The 23,445-nt window shown below is 34.3% G+C and overlaps 1 protein-coding gene across 9 annotated transcripts in view; it reads right to left on the reverse strand.

The window, feature by feature from the left end:
- RELCH (RAB11 binding and LisH domain, coiled-coil and HEAT repeat containing) overlaps window positions 1-23,445 on the reverse strand; it is a 109,075-nt gene that overhangs the window by 27,414 nt on the left and 58,216 nt on the right. For 8 of the 9 annotated variants that reach the window (XR_004278360.1, XM_032311606.1, XM_032311607.1 and 5 more), the window contains 9 exons: window positions 18,959-19,099; window positions 18,355-18,519; window positions 16,402-16,549; window positions 11,815-11,971; window positions 10,958-11,081; window positions 8,988-9,036; window positions 6,926-7,005; window positions 5,110-5,216; window positions 4,081-4,180 (listed from right to left, as the gene is read on the reverse strand). Coding sequence is in view for 8 of the 9 variants with exons in the window: in XM_032311606.1 (XP_032167497.1) it covers window positions 4,081-4,180; window positions 5,110-5,216; window positions 6,926-7,005; window positions 8,988-9,036; window positions 10,958-11,081; window positions 11,815-11,971; window positions 16,402-16,549; window positions 18,355-18,519; window positions 18,959-19,099 (1,071 nt within the window). In the remaining variant the exon portion in view is untranslated. The remainder of the gene's footprint in view (window positions 1-4,080; window positions 4,181-5,109; window positions 5,217-6,925; window positions 7,006-8,987; window positions 9,037-10,957; window positions 11,082-11,814; window positions 11,972-16,401; window positions 16,550-18,354; window positions 18,520-18,958; window positions 19,100-23,445) is intronic. The other variant, XM_032311605.1, reaches the window with a different exon arrangement.

The following is a 23,445-nucleotide window of genomic DNA, read 5'->3' on the forward strand; positions in this document are numbered from 1 at the left end:
ATTATGAGTAGTCCAAGATATAAGATTTCTGATGTATTTGAATGAAGAAATTATTAATTAAAAAATTGTTTTGGCCGGTCCAAGTTGTTAACATTTACAGTTATTTTACATTTCTCTAAAAGCTCAAATGAATAGGAAAAATATGATAAGCACAGTCGGACCAACCTATTTCTATGCTCTAATGATAAAATAATCCATTTAGCAACCAACCCTAAATAGAGTAGAAGAGGACGATACTGGGGAGTATACATTTTGTTTTTAAAAGGGCGACATCCTAATCCTACATTCTCAATTTCAGAATTTAAAAAACAAATGAATCCTAAATGCTAATCAGTCTGTTCACCTTGTAGGAGATCTAGGTCTCCTGGAAGATGGACGGTGCCATGAATTTTTAGTAACAAAAACCTAACCCGTGTGCATGTTAACACATTCCTCCTATACACCGTATCAGAGACAGCAGAACTCACTTTACATGGGATTCTTAATTTAATTCTTAATTCTATTTAACAACTGACTGACTTTAAAATCTACTTCCACATTCTAAAATAACTTTTATAAAAATACATGGATAATTAGGCTGGAATAAAATGACAAAAGAACTTTCGCTACCACCTTAAATATAGTAGATATCAAGCAGAAAGAAATAGTGGAAAGAAGTTCAAATACTGTTAAATAAAACTTTCTTCTCTGTACCACTTTATAAATAAGATAGCTTGGATTTGAATCAGTAAAGTGTATTTTAAAGTTTCTACTATCTTGTACCACCAGCCAAAAAGCATTTAAAAAAGGGGGGGGGGAATCTAGGGGACGAGTTAATTTTTCATTACTCTGTAGTTTTAGGAGTAATTTCTTTATTAAGCTAGAAAAAAAAAAGGGAAAATTTAAGAGCTATCGCTTGTTATACATTTTACATACAATGTGTTGTTTGACCTTTTTTTATTTTTACGATTTTATTTATTTACTTGAGAGCACAAGCAGGGGGAGTGGCAGAGGGAGAGGGAGAAGCTGGCTCCCCACTGAGCAGAGAGCCCCATACAGGGCTTGATCCCATGACCCTGGGATAATGGCCTGAGCGGAGGCAGCTGCTTAATCAGTTGAGCTACCCAAGTGCCCCTCATTTGAACCTTAAACCTGGTGAGCCAAGTACAATGACTAATATCAGTGTTTTAACATATGAAGAAACGGAGTCTTAGGGAAGAAGTTAAGTAACCTGTCCAGGGTTTTGGAGACAATAGGCAGTTAGAGAACGGACTCAGCCACATGGGTCTCACAAGCCTCAGTTGTCTTTGAGCTGGCTACTGTTACATGCTTAGCTAGTATGAGGAATCATTCCATGAAGTTCTTTTCTGCATCTTTTGGGAAATCCATTATGTCATATGACAGTTTCCTTATAAATCAATTTCAATAACAATCTGTCACTTCAAAAAGTAACATACTACCTCTTATTTAACAATGACAGACTGAATTTCCCCTTTTTGTCCTGCTGTCTGAAAACTTAAGAGCTGCATTTAGCATATAATGTCACTAAGTATCTCCTATTATGTCCTTGGTATATCCATTTCTTGCTTTCTTCTCAACAGTTTCTGGTCTCACATTAAAAATTTTCTTTTGTTATAAATGTCCCGCTTTTTACGTTTTTATTTTGAATTAACTTGATTGGCAGGGGGAAGCAAGCACAATTGTAAATTATGAAGTATTAGTTTTTAAAAAACCTAATGAAACATACTTATTCTTTCAGTATGATTTTGTTCAAAAATTGTACAAAAAAGTAACTATTTCTTTTAAGATTTATTTACTTATTTTTAAAGATTTTATTTATTTATTTATTTATTTGACAGAAAGAGATCACAAGTAGGCAGAGAGGCAGGCAGAGAGAGAAGGGGAAGCAGACTCCCCGCCGAGCAGAGAGCCCCATGTGGGGCTTGATACAGGGACCCCGAGATCATGACCCAAGCTGAAGGCAGAGGCTTTAACTCATTAAGCTACCCAGACGCCCCTATTTATTTATTTTAGAAAGAGAGAGCAAATAGGGTGAGGGGCAGAGGGAGAGCAAGAAAGAAAATCCTTAAGCAGAGGCCCTGCTGAGGCTGGAGCCTGATTCGGGGTCCTATCCCAGGACCCTGACATCATGACCTAAGTTGCACTCAATCAACTGAGCCACCCAGGCTCCCCCAAAAAACTAACTTTATTTTTTTCTACTGATGACTTTTACTGGCATGATCACTGAAAAATTTTTTATCATAAATGAGTTTGAAAAAATCCTGAAATAAATTTCTCAAATTTGACTCAGAAGTTCATAATCAACCTGAAAGAACACTGAAAATTGCCGGAGCACAGGTACCGCTTCCAACCCAGCACGGACTGCAACCGTAGAAACCAAAGCCAGGCAAAAGCCGCATATGAGAAATAAGACAGAAAAAAAAAACAAAAATGGAGAGGATGTTTCATTTTATTTGCTCAAATTTTTTCATTTATATGGTATATTTTGCCAGTGCATACATAATTTGAAAAATAAATGGTTTGAGAGAAAGAAGTAGCTTTTAGGGTCTTAGAATAAAATCCTATGGGAAGAGTGTATTAAAGACAGTTCTTTATATAAAAGGATGCTTTTTTCTTTTCATGGATGACTTTTTTCCCAGCATACTGAATAATCAAAATTATTTATACTCACAAGGAACTTTTATTACAGAGCAAACTGATTTTTTTAATTTGGCATTCAACTTGACAAAGAACACTTGAACATAGTTTTTTTTTGATCAAATATGTATAATAATGGGAGGGACTAACATGGACAGAGGATATTCAACCTCCTCGGTAAGACTGGAATTTTCTTTAGATTTCACAAATCTATTTTCTGTATTTAAAAGTTTGCTTAAATACATATTTTAAACATACCAATGCTCTATTCTTCAAATGACAATTTATCTTAAATTGTGGAAAAATTCTGAAATTCAGGAAAAATTATCCAAAGGACGGAATTAACCAATTCTCTTTATGGAAATAAATGCTTTAAGATATTTTAAGAATCACATACATATTAGGGATAATTTTAGCTTAGATAGATATATGTTCCCTAAACTATATTTTACTTTGTGAAATAGCATGATAAGAAAAAAAGAATAATGTTAATGACAGTTAACATTTACTTAGTTTAATATGTGCCAGACACTGTTTTAAGGGCTTTACAAGTACAAATTGATTTCATATTAACAAAAATCTTTTGAGATGGACACTTATTATTATCATCTTCATTGTGTAGATGAGGAAACTAAGGCACAGAGAAGTCTGAACTTGCTGCTAAGTGGCAGAGACAGACACTGAACCCAGGCAGTCAGGCTCTATGGCAAGACTCAGTAGCAAAAAGGATAAGGAACACTCTGTATCAACGTCAGCCATCAAATATAACTTCTAGAGATATAAATCAATCAATATAAAATAATCAAGTAGGTTATAGAATAATTTCCCCTATGATGGCTATTTCAATTTTCAGAAGATAGGCATTTTAATTTTCATACTTAACTTGGGTTGGTGGCAATTTAAGAAAATCTAGTTAAACAGACTCTTTTAATAAGTCTATGGGCAGTTAATGTACAGGGATGTTATTCTAGATATGACAAGTGAGAAAATAAGTAGAAGTAGTCAATAAAGTAAATATTTTCATATTTGCAATAACTGATTTTTTAAATGTGATTAATGAATCCAACTATAATTTACAACTTTAAATATATCTTACACTGTTTTAGTTTATTTTAGTAGTTGTTTTATCTCTACAAATAGAAAAGTATAATCAGAAGGATTTATAAAGGATGGAAATTAAGTAAGATTTAAAAGAAAATATAAGAAATAGAACTGATAATAGAATAACATCCAAGGAACCAATAAGGCTAGAAAACATCCTTAAATATATCAAAACTAAGTTTCTGCCCCATCACACAGTACACAACTAGATACTGTTTATTGCCAAAAAATACACATCAACGTAACATAGTATTCAAAACCTTTTTTAAAAAAACATTCCCTTCTCCTTCTTCCAAACAAAATCATTATAATATGACCCGAGAGAAGTATTTATTTACATACCTCGAACATTCTAGCAGCAGTACATCTCACAAGTGCTGACGTATGGACAACACCATACCATAGAACAGTTAACAGTAACTCATGGTAGGCTGGATTTGCACTGAAAGAAAAAACTTGGTGTTAAAAGTGAGCGCCACAGTGCCTTACTGGTGTACTGAAAAATACTATATTTATAAGTAATATTAATGACAAAAACATTGGCAAATCATATAAAATTATTCTGTGTAGGTTTAATAGGTTACATTCAAGATTCTTTAAAAAAGGAAGTCACCTCACAAAGCCACAAACTTTTAGCATATTCAGGAATTATAGTTTTAGGTTCTACAAACATTGCAATTATGACAGAAATTTCAACTGTTTAATAGCATAGCAGTTAAAATTATTAAAAAAAAAAAAAAAAGAAAAAGAAAATTTACCTAGGAGGAAAAAAAGATAGGGCACTGGACTAAGAGTCAGATGAGTAAGTTAAACCTCTGTGGAGCTTAATTTCTATATCTATAAAAATTGGGGAAGCAACGCATGTCCTTCTTTATGTCGTATGTTTACTGTAGGATCAAATCAGATCAAGTCAAATCATGTACAGGGAAGGATAAATTGTGAAGCCTGTCTAAATGTAAGACTGTATTGCTATTAAGGGCAGAGAAAAACTATAAAAGAGCAGCTGGATGATACGATTACGAGCAGGATTACGGAAATCATAATGAACTGGCTTTTACTTGGGGCTCCTTTTTCAGTCCTGGAAAACTAAATTTTCTTCAAATCTGAACTTTATTTCTCCAACCACTTCCAAGAAAACATCTGTAGTCTTTCCCCATTCTTTTATTATAATGTATTGATTACAAAATATTAAGAATGTACAAATAAGCAAAACCAGAAACAACAACAACAAAAAATCTTAGGCCTCAAAACCCACAAGATTTGGTGTGTATGCCAATATTTTTAGACTCAAATTGTGTATTCCATACATCCAATTTAAAAAACTTTATATCAATTTAAAAAAAAAAAGCAACTATAAGCTATTATTTTTACCCCAGTTCCACAAAAGAAGCCTTCAGGCTATCAAGAGGAGCATGAGATAATGAAAGCAGGGTCATTACATCTTCTAAGAATCCAACTAACAGTTTTCGGTCTTCTTCCTACAGAGGAAAAAGACTGATAATGAATTTCTAACCAAGTAAGTAGAACTAAAATAATAATTTACTACCAAAATTAGAAAATTTCATCAAATATGGGGAAATATCCAGTCTTAGAAGCATTTTAATTAAAGCTATTTAGTCAGCATATCTATGACCCCAGTGGTATGAGGACAAAGACTATCCTGATTCATAGATTTAGACCTGTGCTGTCCAATATGGTAGCCACTCACCACATGTGATTATTTAAAAATTTAAATTTAGATTAAAAATTAAGTACAATAAGGGTGCCTCGGTGGCTCAGTCGTTATACATCTCCTTCAGCTCCTGTCATGATCCTAGGGTCCTGAGATCAAGCCCCACATTGCGTACTCTGCTCAGTAGGGAGCCTCCTTTCCTCCTCCCTCTCCCCCTGCTTATGTTCCCTCTCTCATTGTCTCTCTCTGTCAAATGAATAAATAAATCTTTTTAAAAAATTAGGTATAATAAAAGATTCAGTTCCTTAGCACTATTAAGTGCTTAATAGCCAATGTGGCTAGTGTCTTCCTTATTGGACAGCGCAGATACAGATTGTGTCTGCTGTTGCAAAAAATTTTATAAGACAGTCCTGGTTTAGAACATAATAAGGCATATTTTAAAATTAAAATTAATTTTTACCAACTTCAGTTCTCATTAATTTTGACACTAAATACTTAAATACAGACTAGTAAAAGTTATTCCTTTAACAGAAAATCCATTTCCTAAAAATTATCTTTGCTATGTCTTAGTGGTGAGAAGCTAAATGCTTGTTGAAATATAGACTACTGTGTTTTTAAAAGACTATATTTTGAAATGGTAAGATCGCTCAAACCTGTTTTTGGAGGAAGAGTACAATAAATATGAATTGTTTTACTTTGAATTCAAAGGACAAAAGAAACCTTAGGTATTAATAGGGGAAAACTCAGCAAAAAATGCCTTCCTTTTTGATTCTTACACTCTGATTTCTATTTATTAAAAAAAATTGTTTTTTTAAAGTAATCTCTACAACCAATGTGGGACTCTAACTCATGACCCTTAGATCAAGAGTCACATGCTGGACTGAGCCAGTCAGGTGCCCCTCACAATCTAATCTCTAAAAATGCTTTATCCTGAATCTATAGTTTCACCTTACTGGTGAGACTGCCTCACACTTAAAAATGACTGATAAACCTTAATACAACATAATACTATTTCCTTAAAATAAGGTTAAGTAGAGTGTGGTGGTCTGTTATACTGTGACCTGCAATGAACCACAGCTTCTGATTCACATTCTTGTTTAGTTCCCTCCTCTTCAGTTTGGGCTGGGGTATAACTTGCTATAATCAGGAGACAGCACAGAAGTGATGCGCTGATTCTAGGCCTAAGCCTTAGCCTAGTAGATGCTGCTTTTGCACTCTTAGGAGCCCTGAGCCACCATGTATTAGGTCTGGCTCTGCTGCTCTAGAGGTCCCGTGGGAAGAGAGAAACCCTAAGACTGTACACGGAGACTGAAGCTTGGTCACCCTAGCTGAGGTGACTTATTCAAATATGCTCTCCACTAATAAATTACTTACTGAATAAGACAAATATTTAAATTTTGTTTTCCTTTACGGGTACCACTTTTATTTATACATACATTAAAAAGGCATAATGTTAAGTATCTTTCTAAACAGAAAGTGCCTTTACATTTTCTAGTCAAAGAATTTTTCCCTTACCTGAATATAACATGTAAGGACTCCTGTTGCATAAATGGGGACAGTAGCTTTAGTGAGGACCCCATTTCCTGCCGAGGAATCTAAAATCATTAAAATAATTTTAAAAATCTGAGCATATTTTAAATGTAAAGCAAAAAGTCACAATACAAATTATGCTTAAAATTCCAACTGGCTAGAAGGTTTACACATAAATATTATCATTACTTAGGAAAATGATTTTGATTAAAACATATATCCATTGGTGGTTGTAAAAATACAACTTAGTACTTTTTATAAAGCCATTAGCAGAAACATTTTTGGTAGATGGGAAAGAACTTTAATAACCAAAATGAGATGCTGTACTTCCCTTTCCATACTCAGAAGTCCGTGCTTTCTTGAAGTCTCCCAAGTGCCAATTGATAAAATCAGGTCTTCTTAAATTTTTATACTTTCAATTTACAGTAAGACTTAAAGGCACTTAGGTAAAAGGCACCTATGTATGTATTATTTATCTGCTTCTAGATATGAGATACTACCTAGTTTCCTAGGACCAGTCTAGTTCCAGAGCACCTCCTCCATTTTCTATAGCGATTTTCGGCCAGATAACCCTGATTATTTCCAATGGGAAAATTCAGGCTAAGTAAAGCGGTAGAAGAGAGGAAAGCGTTCAACCCTAGGAGAGTACCCTGCAACTATTTTAAGAGAAGATAAAATCACCTGTAGATACTTTCAAAAAAGCACTTCTAGAGATGGTGTGACATTATTCGTTGTACCAACATCTCTTGCTTATTGTTCCTTAGGCACTATTTTAAGTCCTTTAGATTTGCTTTTACATACTCCCAAATTATTTATTACATTTTTCTTTTTTTATATTGCTCCAAATTCTTTTCAGAAAGTAGTACATAGTACATAAAGAAATTTAACTAACTGCCCTGAAAGAATTATAACAAAAAAGAAAGTTCCATTTCACATCAATTAGTATTTGAGGTTTGCTTATTCTCTTAATAAGATTAATTTTTTTTCCTTAGGGGTAATACTGATATGCTATTTGAGAGTTAAATCTGAGGTTAGGAACATAGGTCTAAATTGGATTCAGAGATACAGACTATATACAGAGGGATTAATAATCTCTTCCTACATGAACAGCTAACATTCAGAGATAACTGAATAATTCTAAAAGCTGTCAGTTTCTAAAATATGTAAGTATTCTTCACTAATTTATCATCAGAATTAATAACTGAACAGATAATACCAACTACTAGGCATTCCAAATATCAATCCTTTTAAAAAAATACAAATTTTGGGAAGCATCTGTCAAAAAAAAAATCTTATGTTTTATTTTTCTCTCTGAGGACAGCCCAAGGTGGAGTTTTGTAGATCACTCGAACCAAATCACTAAGGCAGGACTGAACTGAGATAAGAATTATTTATCTATCCCAAATCAACCAAGTTTAAAAAAAAAAAAAAAAAAAAAAAAAGAGGGAGGCTGTACATTTTCCCTTCTAACATTTTTCAATTCTTAGGAACTAGAAAAATACACAGGGACCTAAGATCTATTAAGAAATGAGTTCTTAGGCCAATGGTGCTATAACTAGACTTCTTAAGACAGATGAGTGAAAACTATCAACAGAGAGGCTAGAACTCCCCATTCAAGCATGTAGTTTCATTTTAAGAATGTTTATGCATACCATACATTCTCTTCCACTATATTTGTTTTAATTTTAAAAGCTTTAAATAACTAATTATGATGTAGAGGCCCTTTATTTTATAATTTTCAGTATCTTGAATATACCACTTCAAACCTATAAGGGTACAAGTACTCAGTTTTGAGAAATTCAGTCTTAGGTCAGTTTAATTACAAAGAAGGTAGATATTTATAATCAAATTAGCAAAGACTAATCTCACCACAATCTCACAGGGAAGAGATTAGATGTGACACAGCTGTAAAACCAAGAAACAGTTTTCCTTTTCACGTATACTTCCACGTGTACTTGCTAGTTTACAATGCGCATATAACAAATATAGTATTTTTCCTAAGTGAAGCAATTCAATTGTTTTTAAAAAGTAATAACAATGAACCTACCAATGTTTTCTTCAGACAGTCTTAAAATCTCCTGGAACTGAGGTTTTACCTAAGCAAGCCAAAGAAGATACAAAATTTTAGATCCAATGCATCAACTGATGATTAAATTAAGTAAAATGTTTACTACTATTGCTACTATTTATTTGCTTTGCTTTATAGACTATTAGAGTGGTTAAGAAATATAACAATTTCTAAGAGGCTTAGAATAAAATCAAAGGCAAGTTACTGAAAACAACACCTTTAGAGAAAAAGTATTTTCAAAATCAATTCAAGTCAGTAAGTTTTTCTCAAGGGCCTTTGGTTTCCTTCACTAAATTAAGATAATTACCAAGATGATTTTCAGTGCTTGAAATAGATACCTCCTAAAACTGAACTTGATGATAGAAAGATTATTTAGGTAAATATTACTATATGATTAGATTTATTTTTTAAACATTTGCTTATTTAAAAGGAATGAAAAGGAAATTCCATTCATTTAATGTATTCAATAAGTAATATAGTCATCATTTAATATCAATCTGCTTAGATTTTAACTTCCTTAAAATATAAATTTAAACATCAAATACAGAATTTAATTATAATTTTTAAGTTAGAGTAAATGCTTATTTCAGTTTTTTGGTTAACATTATCACAAACTTCAGATTTCAGGCCACTGAAGCCAGCCACTTAACTGCTAAATGCTAAAGCAGACTCCTACTTACTTCTTTTTCTTCTCTCCTTTTTAAAATAATAGCCACTTCTTTCAGAGTTGTCAAACAATTTGCTTGCCAATGTTGACAACCATAAGATCAAATTATATTTAACAATTAGACGTTAGTGAAAAATGTAAAATGATCCTGTTTCTTCTACAGTGGCATCAAGGTCTGGTTTTTGTTCTCCTATCAGCAGGTCAGCATAATAACTTACATATTCAACTTAAGCTGAGGTGAAGCCCCTGTTAAAAGATTAATCTACAGAATCATAGAACAAAGACACTGAAGTGATTTTTTATTTCACACACAGAAGTGACTTGATTTCACACAGGCCCAAACAACTTAATTATTTATTATGGGTCACAAATATAATAATGTTATAACCCATTTTCTGAATTTTGTCCAGTCTGCTATACCAAACTACTTTACTTTAAATATTTCAGTAACTACAGAGTAAAGTAACAGTTAGTAGTAAAGAGCTGCACAAAATTCTTACCTTTTAAACATCTTGTTTAGCATTTGATTATAGCAACTGTATCTTTCAATGTTTTTATCAGGTCTCTAAAGAACTGGCTTAATAATATGCCAGCAAGACAAATGGATTAAAGAGGAAATTGGGATGTAAGGACATTCCGGTTTTAATTGTCTAAAACTATAAAATAATCTGGATGTGCAAATGTGACAAACAATACTGCTGGCAGTGACTGACAAACAATACTGCTGGCAGTGACTGAAAGATGCAGCATTAACCTCAAGTGTCCCTGCTATTCTAAGAGCTGGATCCTTGCAGCAAGTCCTCTGTATAAGCTACTTTGGTTCCACCATCGCCTGGAGTTTTGACCAAAGTGTGCTGAGAGAACAGTCACCCCTCTGAATCTGGGGTAGATGGTAAAACAGGAGGAGCACATCAAAGAATTGCAGTTGAGTTCCCTAACTGATACCTATGCTGGAAATCTTCAAGATATCTACAGTGAGTAGATCTTATATCCAAATCTGGATATAAACTAAGTTCAGACTAAATCATCTGAAAACCAGTAAAGATGAGAATACTAAATCATCTGAAAGTAAAGATGAGAATACTAAATCATCTGAAAACCAGTAAAGATGAGAATACTACTGACTAGAATTTTCTTTTACTATCACATTTTTCTAAGATATTAAAAGATAATTAGGCTAAAGGAAGGGCTCATGCTTTTATTTATTCTGTTACAGCATTAATTAACACATTACATTTCTGTATCTCTTGCACATAAGAAAACATGGAATACAAGTTTTTACCTTAGTGTTTGTAAAAATTTTGCCAAATGTCCGGCAAAGGCGCCAGAAAAATCTGGAGAATTCATGGACACAGGCAGTTGAAGTAACATTAATTTTGCCAACTATTTCTATAAGTTGTGGCAACCTAAATGTGAAAGGAAAGAAAAATAGGCACGGGATACATATAAATTTCTGTTTCCTTGCTAATTTCTGAAACAATGCAAATCTAACAACCTCTTGTTTTGCTTTTCTTTTTTTTTTTCTATGCCCAGCATGGAGCCCAACACGGGGCTTGAACTCACAGCCCTGAGATCAAGACCTAAGGCTGAGATCCAGACCTAACTGAGCCATCCAGGCACCCACTGATTTGCTTTTCATAGTCAGCAAACTTGCAAATCAAAGGAGTAGTCTGAGATGCTTTGGAGGGTTTTAAGCTTATATTCTGTTCTATAAACTGCTTCTATATTTTTACTGCTTGCCATAAAATATAGGAACCTTAATGGTAGCGTTCTAACTATGAAGTTGAGAAATAAATTACTGGATTTGATGCTTCACATAAAAGCTTGGCTAACGTGGCATCCATTTTAGCTTCAACAATGAGAATCTGGATGTAGTTTAAAATCCATCACCCCTATTAACAACAACAAGGCAGCAGATAGGTCATTCTGACACAGTTCAGCAGCACCATTTGCACAGAAAATAACTATATATCCAGTAGTATAAATCTCCTCTCCGAAAGAAGTTTATCACAGATAATGCCAATTATGTTAAGTTATATTTTTTATATTTTGTCCCTCAGTGCCAAGGCTAAACACAGTGAGCTATCTTCCATTCAACTGACAGAGGTGTATGAAATGAAAAGGGAGGCAGGAACTTACAACTGATTGACAACCCATAGTAAAGTCTCCCAGCCTGTTGTCCCCTCATGTTCCAGCTGGTAATCATAAAGTTGTAGTAGCACTGCCAATTGCTCACGACTTCCGATTATTGTAGATACATCTTGAAGAGGCGACATAGGCCGAGGGAACCTAGTCACTATAAATAATAAAAACAAAATAAATCATGTGAAAATGGCCATTTGTGAAATGAACTGTTCTGTCCAAAGGAAACTAAGATCCTGCCTCCTGATATTTAATTACCTTATTATAAACTTTATCTTTTTTTGTTTGATTATCTTATTTTTATTTTTTTAATAATTTATTTTTATTTTTTTAATAAACATATAATGTATTATTAGCCCCAGGGGTACCTGTGAATCGCCAGGTTTATACACTTTACAGCACTCACCATAGCAAAAACCCTCCCCAAAGTCCATAAAAACTTTACCTTTTTTAAGGAAAAAAAATGAAACAAATTCTTGTCACATGTGAATGAGTTAAACAAATCTCAAAAATTAAGATTTTATGAAACTAAATAGTTAATAAGCAAATACTGTAATGACATAGTTTGCTAATGAAGATTAAAATTTCACTTAGGTTAAATTAAAATTGGCCCAAAGATGTCGGACAAAATTGAATTCAATTAAAAAAAACCAGAAATACTTGTTAAATCTACCAGATTGTTTATAACTATGAAATAGTAAATATGACAAATATGATTCCTTCAGGCAGTAAGCAACTAATAGATTAATACTGGGGAAATAATGAATACCAGAGAATAGTGACATAAAATACATTAAAGCTTGAGCCGAACAGGTTTCTTACATATTTAATCTCTAATATTAAATACTTAATTTAAAAAATTTCCATAGTTTGAGAAATATTAGCTTAATATAAAGTATAAAAACCAGTGACCAGAAAGATAAGGCAAAATATACTATAAATATTACAACCAGGGAGGGTCCCAAGAATATACGTTAAAAATTTGGGGGGAAAACGGAAGAACTTATAAAATTATGTAAATAAAACATGAAGCTATAACCAACATATTTTAAATTTGTAAGCATATCAATAAAATTTATGATCTTACAGATCCTAATAGATTCCAAGTTATTAAGAGAACACTTTTTGATGGCTATTAAATGAATAATGCATGCCAACACCTCATTCACTGTTAGAAACTCCTGTATAGTGACTAATATCCTAAAAAGACACAAATATACAGAATTGTCTCAAACATATTAATGGATTAATAATTATTAGTAAACTTAAGAAAACATGAAATACACATAATTTTTTAAAAGGCTCAAAGACAAAATTAAGATGTTATTATCTTTTTATGCTGCCCAAGGCTTTTAACAATATGTTAAGTTCAGATCAGATAAAGGTCATCCTTTGCTAGCCAGACTCTCCTATTTGTTGTTTTTGTTTTGCTTTTCCCCAAAGATTTTATTTATTTATTTGACAGAGAGAGAGAGAGATCACAAGCAGGCAGAGCACCAGGTGGGGGTGGGGTGGAAGCAGGCTCCCCACTGAGCCGAGAGCCCAATGTGGGGCTTGATCCCAGGACTGTGAGATCATGACCTGAGCTGAAGGCAGAGGCTTAACCCACTGAGCTACCCAGGTGCCCCTGGACTCTCCTATTTGTTTTCCTAATATACCAACCAACAAATACATGAGTTTGGGTAATATGGTATTTCTCACTATCTGGAGTTTCTGCTGGAATTCTCACTGTATCTCAACCCATGAGTCATACAAATATGAATTGTGAGGGATATTTGTACTTCATATAGAAATATATCATGTCAAAGCATATCTGATATAATTTCAAACAGGATTATATCATATTTGTAACAATCTGCTATACTATGATAGAATTAATGTTATTTCTTCAAAAACACTAACAAATTATTGAAAAATAATCGAACAGTTTATTTATTTATTTATTTGACAGAGAGAAAGAGAGAGAGCACAGGTAGGCAGAGAGGTAGGCAGAGGGGTAGGCAGAGGGGTAGGCAGAGGGAGAGGGAGAAGCAGGCTCCTTGCCAAGCAGAAAGCCAGTTGCGGGGCTTGATCCCAAGACCCTGGAATCATGATCGGAGCCGAAGGCAGACTCTTAACCACTGAGCCACCCAGGCGCCCCAATCGAACAGTTTAAAGTAAAATAGATACATCAAAATTAATTATAGGGAGAGTGAGGTCTAAAAAGATTTAAAGGTAGGTCTAATAGAAGCAAAATAATGTCAAGAAATAAGCAATTACTTGAATAACTCAGTTATTATAGGTAAGTAGTCAGAATGGTTCAAGAGTCTCAAAACAGGATTCTTTTTTTTTTTTTTTTAAGATTTTATTTATTTATTTGACAGAGAGAGATCACAAGTAGGCAGAGAGGCAGGCGAGAAAGAGGAAGGGAAGCAGGCCCCCAGCTGAGCAGAGGGACCTATGCGGGACTCCATCCCAGGACCCTGAGATCATGACCTGAGCCAAAGGCAGAGGCTTAACCCACTGAGCCATCTAGGCGCCCAACATGATTCTGTTTAAGAGAACTTTTTAAAATATGAGTATCTAATTTATAACAATATAGAAAGGTCCCCAGAATGGCATTTTAATAGGCTGGCAAAATACCAGCATTTTATTATCAATAAAATAAACACAATTATCCAGCAACCTAACAGTTCTTAGGACTCTTTAGTATGTTTTCCTCTCACTAGAATATAAGTTCAATGATGGCAGAAAGTTATGTCTATTTTATTCATGAATGATCCAAAGTGTTTAAGATAGTGCCTGACATAAAGATTAGCTAATGCTGTAGAGTAAACTGGTAAGAAAAATATCTGTGTGGGTTAAAAAGAAAAGATTATTTTTGGTCTGAAGACATAATCACAAGCAAAGTTCACATAAATGATAGAAGAAATATGTTCAGGATGTTAAAGCACTTGTTTTGACCATTTTCATCTACTCTCCAGCACCTGGCTGGCAAAAGGAAACATTCAAGAGTCATTTGTTAAATACATGAAGGAAAGGATGATAAAAAATATTATAGGTTGAACTATGTATGTATCCCCCTGACCCCCAAAAAATTCCTATGAAGTTCTAATCCCTAGAATCTCAGAATATGACCTTATTTGGAAATAGTATTGTTGCAGATATAATTAGATAAGATAAAGTCATACTGGAGTCAGGGGGCCTTTAGTCCAATATGACTGATCTTATAAAAGGGGAGAATTTGGACATAGAGACAGACACACACAGAGGAAGCATGGAGGAAGGAAGCATGGAAGCATGGAAATGAAGGCAGAGATCAGGGTGATGGCATTTATACGCAAAAGAATGACCAAGACTGCCAGCAAACCATCAGAAGCAAGGAGAGAGGCATGGACCAACTTCTTCCTCAGAGCCATCAGAAGGAACCAACCCTGCTGACAAATTGATCTGAAACCTCCAGCTTTTAGAACTGCAAGACAATAAATTTCAGTTTGTGGTATTTTGTTACTGCAGCCTTAGCAAACCAATATGGCAAGACAGAAAAAGAAAGATAGAATTAGAAGTAGGAAAGCCCCTAGGCAGACAAGGAACCTTAATACATGAAGGGGTAGAACCCAAAGCAGACGGCTGTGAATGCTTTAGGAAGACCTTTCTTAAAAGTCTGAATTTTCCTTCTCCTCAATAATATTTTGAAATGTTAAATTAACTCTACTCCATCCATTCTCAATTTTTCCAGTAAAACAGACATTCAATGATTCGTGTATTCTTGGGACATAGCTTCATATCCCAAAGATTAAAGGTAGCCCACAGTTTACATGAAAACTGCAATTCTTAAAAACATTGTCTGTTTATGTTCTCAGTGTTATTCTTTTGTCTATCAGAAGCCAGTCAGAGACATGGACAATTTCATAAATCTGAAGATGTTGCAAAGGGATCTCCTACAAAGTAATAGCTGGTCTATAGCCACTTTTTATCCTGGGGGTTGGGTGCAGTGGGGTTAGTAAGTGCCATGGATCAAAGGTCACTTACTAGTTAGGTGGTCACTGAGAGGAGACGGGCTTTTGCTATGAATGTCACAATTTCTGAAACTAAGATATATTCCTTCTTTGGAGAAAAAAAAAGAATCTGCTACAAATGCTTATATTTCTATCAAGGACAAGGAGAAAAGAGTAATTAAATGTACCTTCCCCTACTGAAAGTAAGATGAAACAGACGGGGCAGAAAAAAATATAAAGAAAGTGGAAATGATAAGCTTCATAAAGTGGCACTAGTAACTGTTCAGTGATCTTTTCATTGATTCAGCTCTATTAATGAAAGAAAACTTACTTTGGCCACTGGAAAAAAGGTTATAGAAAGACTATAGGTTAGGATTGGAATGAAAGTACAAATATTATAAAATAATACCATGAGGTTTTTTCATAAAAGATGAAGCCACAGTTTAACTTAGCTATCACACAATCTATGACCACGAGATTCCACACATGTATTTTAATAATCATGCTGTCATATAAAGTGATTTTTAGAAGTTTAAATAAAAACAATTCTTTGGGAAGCTAAGCTGCTCATGTTCTACATCTTCCTTTCATAATTTAAGTTCAGTACCTTCTATCTGTGGCACTTCACCATGAAGCTTGGCTTTGCTGGAGAAAGGTGCATTCTGTAGCACTAATGCAAAGAGAGATGGGATCAAGGACTGCAAAGCAGAAAGATACATGTGGAGCTTATGTTCATCCAGCCCGTGCTCTCCTTCCTGAAACATAAGGAGGTGGAAGCTAGTTTTAGTTTTCTGAAATTAGGTATTTATAATGCTCTTCCTTTCTGTGGCTATGAATAAAACATTTAAAAGATTTGTATGGTAGACTCATAGCATAGCACCTAACGGAGATGTCCATGCATCTTTTCTTAATTTCTTTTTTTTTTCTTAATTTCTCTAAGTACATGAAAATGTGAAGAAGCACTAAGTCACTATAAAAGTAATATAATTTTTTATATGGAACACTTTACGGTGGACATCAGTCATTTCCATTTGTATGAAACTTCTTTTATGGGGATATTTTTTCTTTTAAGAGGATCTTATCCTTTGAAATTTTATAAGTCGGAATAAAGAAATTAAAGTGAGCCCCATGAATCATTTTAAATGTTAAATGGTTAAACCAGCAGCAGTGCTTGCTACTTTCCTTCGACTTCCAATCTTTTACAGATTTGGTGTCTATATTTGCCAGCACTGAAAGCATTTTAAAATAATTCAAAGCACAGATGAAATGTAGGAGAAAAAACTTCAAAAGGAAACAAAAGAAAGAAAAAACAGAAAGAAAAAAAAGAGTAAAAGGATCAGTATGGAGCACAGAAACCAAATGTTAAAGTAGAAAATAGAATCATTAGAGACAAAAGTGTTTACTGCTATTCAAATCCACTTGAGATGTCATTACTATGCTGTAAAATAACAACTGTGTCAGAAATACCTGACACATGAGTTACATACTATCAACTTCTAAATTAGTTAATCTCTTCATGGAAGAATTACCTATGCTGAATACTACAGATATGTTTAACAGCAAAATGGAATTAACCATGTTATGAAATGGAAAAAGAAAAACAAAGGTATGGATAATTTCCAGGTAGAAGGAATGCAAACATTAAAAAAAGTGCTTTAAAAAATTTCCTAGGTTTCACAAAAAGATATACTTCAGTCTAGCTATCCATAGTTTTTTAATACCCATTTTTAAATTTCCAGAAAAAACAGCTCAATTTTTAAAAATTAAATAAATATGTGTGGATACATCTAAGACTGTCTACAGAGTAGTTACAAGGCAAGAGCCTTATAGATTCTTTAAAATCTGTGGGTAGAATGGTTAAGAGTTTGTTATCAGTGACCCAAACCTGTCATTTAACGGCTATAAGACCTTGGGCAGGTTCCCTAAATGCTCAGTTTCCACACCAAAACCAAAATAAAATTCAAAGACTTGTAAGAATGAAATAATAATGTTTTGTTTATAAGGTATTTACTCAAATGCACGTAAGAGCCATTAAAGAAACATTAGTTTTTCTTCTAGACCCTAAAAGGGACCTCTAGTATAAAAATTAAATCAAGAAGTTACTATCTTTTTTTCAACTTTTCTTCCTTTCTTTTACTCGGTTAAAAAAAGTGTTTAATGAACTACTGCGGTGAGGGAAACACAGTTAAAGCATTTGACAACATGTAAGAAAGCTTTAGAGACTAGTATTTGAGTCAGCTCTGCATTCCGGGAACTGGAGCTGATACATTACCCAAAATCTTTAAATCTTCAGAAGAGACAAGGCAGAGCTAGCTTTCTCAATAATGTACAAGTGAGTTCCACAAAGGTGCTACTTCATTTCCTTTTTCACCTGGCTTTCGCAAAGCAGAACTTCCTCAAATCTCTCTTGGCTCCACTCCAATAAAAATCTTTAACTGGTAAATTATCAGAATGTTCAGCCAAGTGGTATTTTCTGTCTTTGCTCTCCAGCATTCTTTCAAGATGATTTAGAACAAACCTTTTAATTTCTGTAAACTGTATACATAAAGAAAGCATTTACCCTGAGAAGTTTTTCTATCTTGTTCAGCAATGTAGGTATAAGATGAGACTGTAAATTTCCAAGTTCTGTAGTCCAGGCAGCATAAGCCGGTAAAAATACTTGATGTGTTGCACTAACTACTCTTTCTGAGGGATCACCCAAGGCTGACAGCAACAATTCAAAACCCTGCCAAAAAGAAACAGGTAAAATTAAGATTTTTAAAAGAATAAACTTCCAAAAAAAAAGCTCCTCAATAAAAAAGCAGTAAGTTTACACTGCAGTACATTTAGAAAACATTTAAGCAAGAAAGCAAGCCATCCATAATCCTATCATTCCTATTTTCTTGAAAGAAAATGTCACGTATCCATTGATGCGAAAACCAAAGAGAAAAGGTGGTAAACATGGCATGCATGTTGCCAATTTCCCGCCACAAAACTATGGTGGAGATTGTAAATGAATCCTAGCACTCTTTCTTCTGAACTGAAGAAGTAAAACAAGGCAGCCATAAGCTGACATACCTACCATTCCTACTATGTATTACTGAGTAGCTGAATCAGAGATTTGGAATATTAACTTATTTGGAATTTTATAATGGAATAAATGGGGTTCATTCTGAAAAACATACCTGTTGATATTTGTCTGGATCATCAATGTATCCCATAATGATACCGAGGCTTTTGATCACAGCTTCTCTTACTAAATCTGCCTTATCTTCCATTAACATTTGTTGCAACATTGAGAGAACCAAGGAGCTACGTATTTCTTTCTGAAAGTAAACAAAAACATGTTTTTACTATTTATTTTATGCTAGCAGCAGAAAAGCACAGAAAATAATAAGATGGACATCCACATATTCTACACCCAGATTAAATACATTCATATTTTGCTGTTTTTTGGTCTTCATTTCCCAAAGACCTAAGACCTTACAGATACAGCTTGTCTGATTCTCTTCACCCTCTCCCTCTTCCTCCACCCTCCCTGAAGATAACATCTACCTTGAATTTGGTATCATCTTCCAACATGTTTTTCTATCTACTAAATATGTGCAAATCCTTCAAATCCTACAGCACACAGTAGCAGGCACTTTTGGCAAATGAACAAAGTCAACGCTGCATTAAATGGAAAATGACTCTGCTATTAATACCTGTCTTTAACTCGGAGAGGAGCTTTCAGAGTTTTAATAACAGGAGAGATTACAAATATCTCTCCGTTAATCAAAAACATTTGTCTTGGGTAGGAGTGTGGAAGCATTCTAAAATCCTGGTGTTCCTAATTTTGAAGAACTAAGAAAAAAACAAGATGATAAAATATGAGAGCAAACTTTAAAAATACTTCAAAGGGAACTGCATTGCTAATCTCAGATGCTACTCTTTAATATAAGTAGCTGCATCTTAATTTCACACAATTTTTTGTGTGAAACTACTGCTATTCTTAATTTCACACAATTTTTTCTTTTGTTTGTTAAAGAATGTTTTAGCCCAGTGAACTCTGGAACACGAAAAGAAATGAAATAAAAACAACAACAACAACAACAACGAATGTTTTATTCTAATTAATGGCTGAAGATAAAATAAAAAGCTATCATTATATAAATTCTTGCCTTTACTTCCTTTCTCTGGACCATTATTATAATTTGATCAGTTTATAAAATTCTTCAAATCTAAACTTGTTTAGGTCCTTTTCACATCTAATGGTTAGAATACAATAAAGATAGAGGATGTGACCATTTTCATAAATTTACAGTGTAATTTTAGTATGCAGAGCAAGGTCTAACAGTCATCTTTAAATGACCTATTTTTTTTTTAAGATTTTATTTATTTATTTGACAGACAGAGATCACAAGTAGGCAGAGAGGCAGGCAGAGAAGAAGGGGAGCAGGCTCCCTACTGAGCAGAGAGCCCGATGTGGCGCTCGATCCCAGGACGCTGAGATCATGACCTGAGCTGAAGGCAGAGGCTTTAACCCACTGAGCCACCCAGGTGCCCCTAAATGGCCTAGTTTTTGGTTTGACTTCCTAGAAACTAAAATATATGTAATTTTACCAAATTTTGATCACATTTAGCTTGGTGAATATGTATTTTAGTACAGCCTTATTTACTTATCCTTTAGGATAAAAACTGCCCCAAAACTATCTTGGAGATCTTAAAAGGGCTTCTGGATTGGTATCAGCCTCGGCAGCAGGATGGAGATAAGTGAACTTCAGCTGGGTATTTGCTTCACATTGGTCCGGGCTGAGGTCAAGTACGGCAGTTAGCTTCAGTATGCCATAGGGAACCCAAAGGACAAGTCAGGAGGCGTTACTCCATTTAAGCCATGACCACGCTGAGATTTTACTGTTAGCAACTGTGGTGGGATATAAGGTAAAGGAATATCCATAGAGGAAACATTAAGTCTAATACCGCTTAACATTCTAATATCCGGGGCAGTGTAGAACAGCTTATTTATTCCCTTCATGCATGTGATGTTCATCTCTGCTTGGAACAGTAAATAAAAGGATGCTCAAAACTGACTCATGTATATCTATCTACATGATTTATCACAACACCAAGATATCAGTTTTCTCCTATGAGATGGAAAAATATTTTAAAAATTTCATCATGTACAGCTCCTGGAGAAGGTATGTGAAAATAGGAACTCCAGTGAACTGATAATAGGAGTATAAATCTGTGCAGTCTGGGTCGGAGCCAATTTAACACTGTCAAAATAAAAGAATGCAAATGCTGAAAGAAGCAAAATGTGGAGGTACTGACAGAATAGAAATTTAAAAATACAAGTTACCCGTACAAGAACCTACCAATAGTGTCTACCGTCAGGGATATAGAGTATTATATATATAGTATGATTAATTTTGGGTAAGAAAAATTCAAATATAAAAATGCAAACTGGAATATGCATAAATTTTTATTTTCTCCAAGAACTGATTAAAAACTATTAACAGTATATGGATATCTTTGGAGAGAATGACTAGGTAGGCCACAGAAGCAGTCTTTGATTTTCATTTTGTTCTTTTTTATACCATAGGAAAAGTTATTTTTAATGAAATAAAAAGAAATATTATTGGAAGTGAAACTATGGACTAGTCTTTTCTTCTTTATATTTTTCTGAATTAAAAAAATAAGAAATTTTACTTTTAAAAAAGACAACCAAGTCATCTTGGTTTCTCACTCTTCACCAAAGAATATGAGGTTAATAGTAAGTGTGACATAAATGGCTCATGCATTATCATACAATTCCATTTTTTATATCATTTTTAAGAACAATCTTACAAAACTGACCATTTAAGGGAAGGGCCAACAAACTCTGTAAAAGGCCAGATGGTACATGCTTTTGGCTTTGGGGGCTGTGAGGTCTCTGTTGCTACTACTCAACTCTGCTGTTACAGTATGAAAGCAGACACAGACAATACATAAACAAATGGGTATGTGTTCTGATAAAATTTTATTTACAAAAACAGGCTATGGACTAGATTTGGTCTACAGACTGTAGTTTGTCAAGTCCTCCTTTAAACTACAGTTGTTAAAATAACGATGATGTCACTTCATTCCTCTACCTACTCTAAGCCCTGGACCTATGGGAAGATACCTAAAAGAGCCTAACAGTCCAAAGGTCCTCATCTTTTTGGTGGAAGGATTCCTTTAGTCACTTAAAAATTAATGAGCACTGCAAACTGCTTTTATTTGGGTAGGTAATATCTACCGACATTTATCGTATTAGAAATTACACTAAGAAATTTAAAAGCAACAGTAAAATCATTTAAGGTTAGCAACATGTAAACATTTTAATGAAAATAACCTTATATGGGGCGCCTGAGTGGCTCAGTGAGTTACAGCCTCTGCCTTCGGCTCAGGTCATGATCCCTGGGTCCTGAAATAGAGCCCCGCATCAGGTTCTCTGCTCTGCAGGGAGCCTGCCTTCCCCATCACCCAGCCTGCCTCTCTGCCTACTTGTGATCTCTGTCTGTCAAATAAATAAAAGATCTTTGAAAATAACTTTATAAGACAAAAGAATTGGTGAGAATGGTGCTTTATATTTTGCTGCAAATCACTTTAATGTCTGACTTAAAAGAAGACAGGCAGATTCTCTGCTCTGCATTCCACTGATATGATACATTGCTTCAGTTGAAGTTTTTAAGAAAATCTGGGCCCACAGAGACATGTAATTAAAAAAGGGAGCATTTTAATAGCCTTTCCTGATAAGAATATATATTTTAATTCTACATTTAAAACTGGAGAAGTGGTAGTTTCTTAAAGGTTAGATGCAATGCAGAATCTGAAATCATGATGTTGTTCCTTGCTAATAAACTCTAAATTCTGGTATATTAAATTCCACTAGTCAGGGCACCTGGGTGGCTCAGTCTGTTAAGTGTCTGCCTTCGGCTCAGGTCTTGATCTCAGGGTCCTAGGATTGAACCCCACACTGGGCTCAAGTTCCACACTGGGTTCCCTGCTCAGCAGGGAATCTGCTTCTCCCTCTTCCTCTGCTTGTGCACCCCCGCTTGTCCCCTGCTGTCAAATAAATAAATGAAATCTTAAAAAAAAAAAAAAAATTCCAAATTATCTGGGAGTTTGCCCCTCTTTTTACCCATGTGTGATTTTGAGCAGTATGCACCGGTCACCTGGGAAACACTGTACCACACACTCGTTCCGATGCTCTTCAATACTGACACATTTTATTATAATCTCAAAAAATCACATTTGTTAATATCACCAGTGATCTCAGAAATGTATTTATATACTTAGAAGCTGTGAAGCCCATGGTGGCAGATAATAAGTTTTCCAAAATTCTTGTTCTTACTTCAAAGTTGCAATTTTATTATTGGCAATAAATACCATCTACTTTTTTTTCCCCATAAAGTGATAGGCTCATTTCACTCATTTCCATAAAAAAGTCTGCTAAATACAAGAGCTTGTGTGTCAGTGGTTGGTCAAGTAAAATCAGCATCTCATAAAAAAAGGCAACTAGTTCAAATCACAACTCAAGCCTATTTGAAATGCTTTTCCTGAAATCGCCGTTATACCTCAGGATACAGCAAAAGGTATTGATATTAGTATTTTCTATTCTGCCACACAAAATATTAGAAAGACACATACTCAAGGGTCAAAATTTAGTAGA

The sequence above is a fragment of the Mustela erminea genome, chromosome 13 (assembly GCF_009829155.1).
Source record: "Mustela erminea isolate mMusErm1 chromosome 13, mMusErm1.Pri, whole genome shotgun sequence".
Taxonomy (NCBI): domain Eukaryota; kingdom Metazoa; phylum Chordata; class Mammalia; order Carnivora; family Mustelidae; genus Mustela; species Mustela erminea.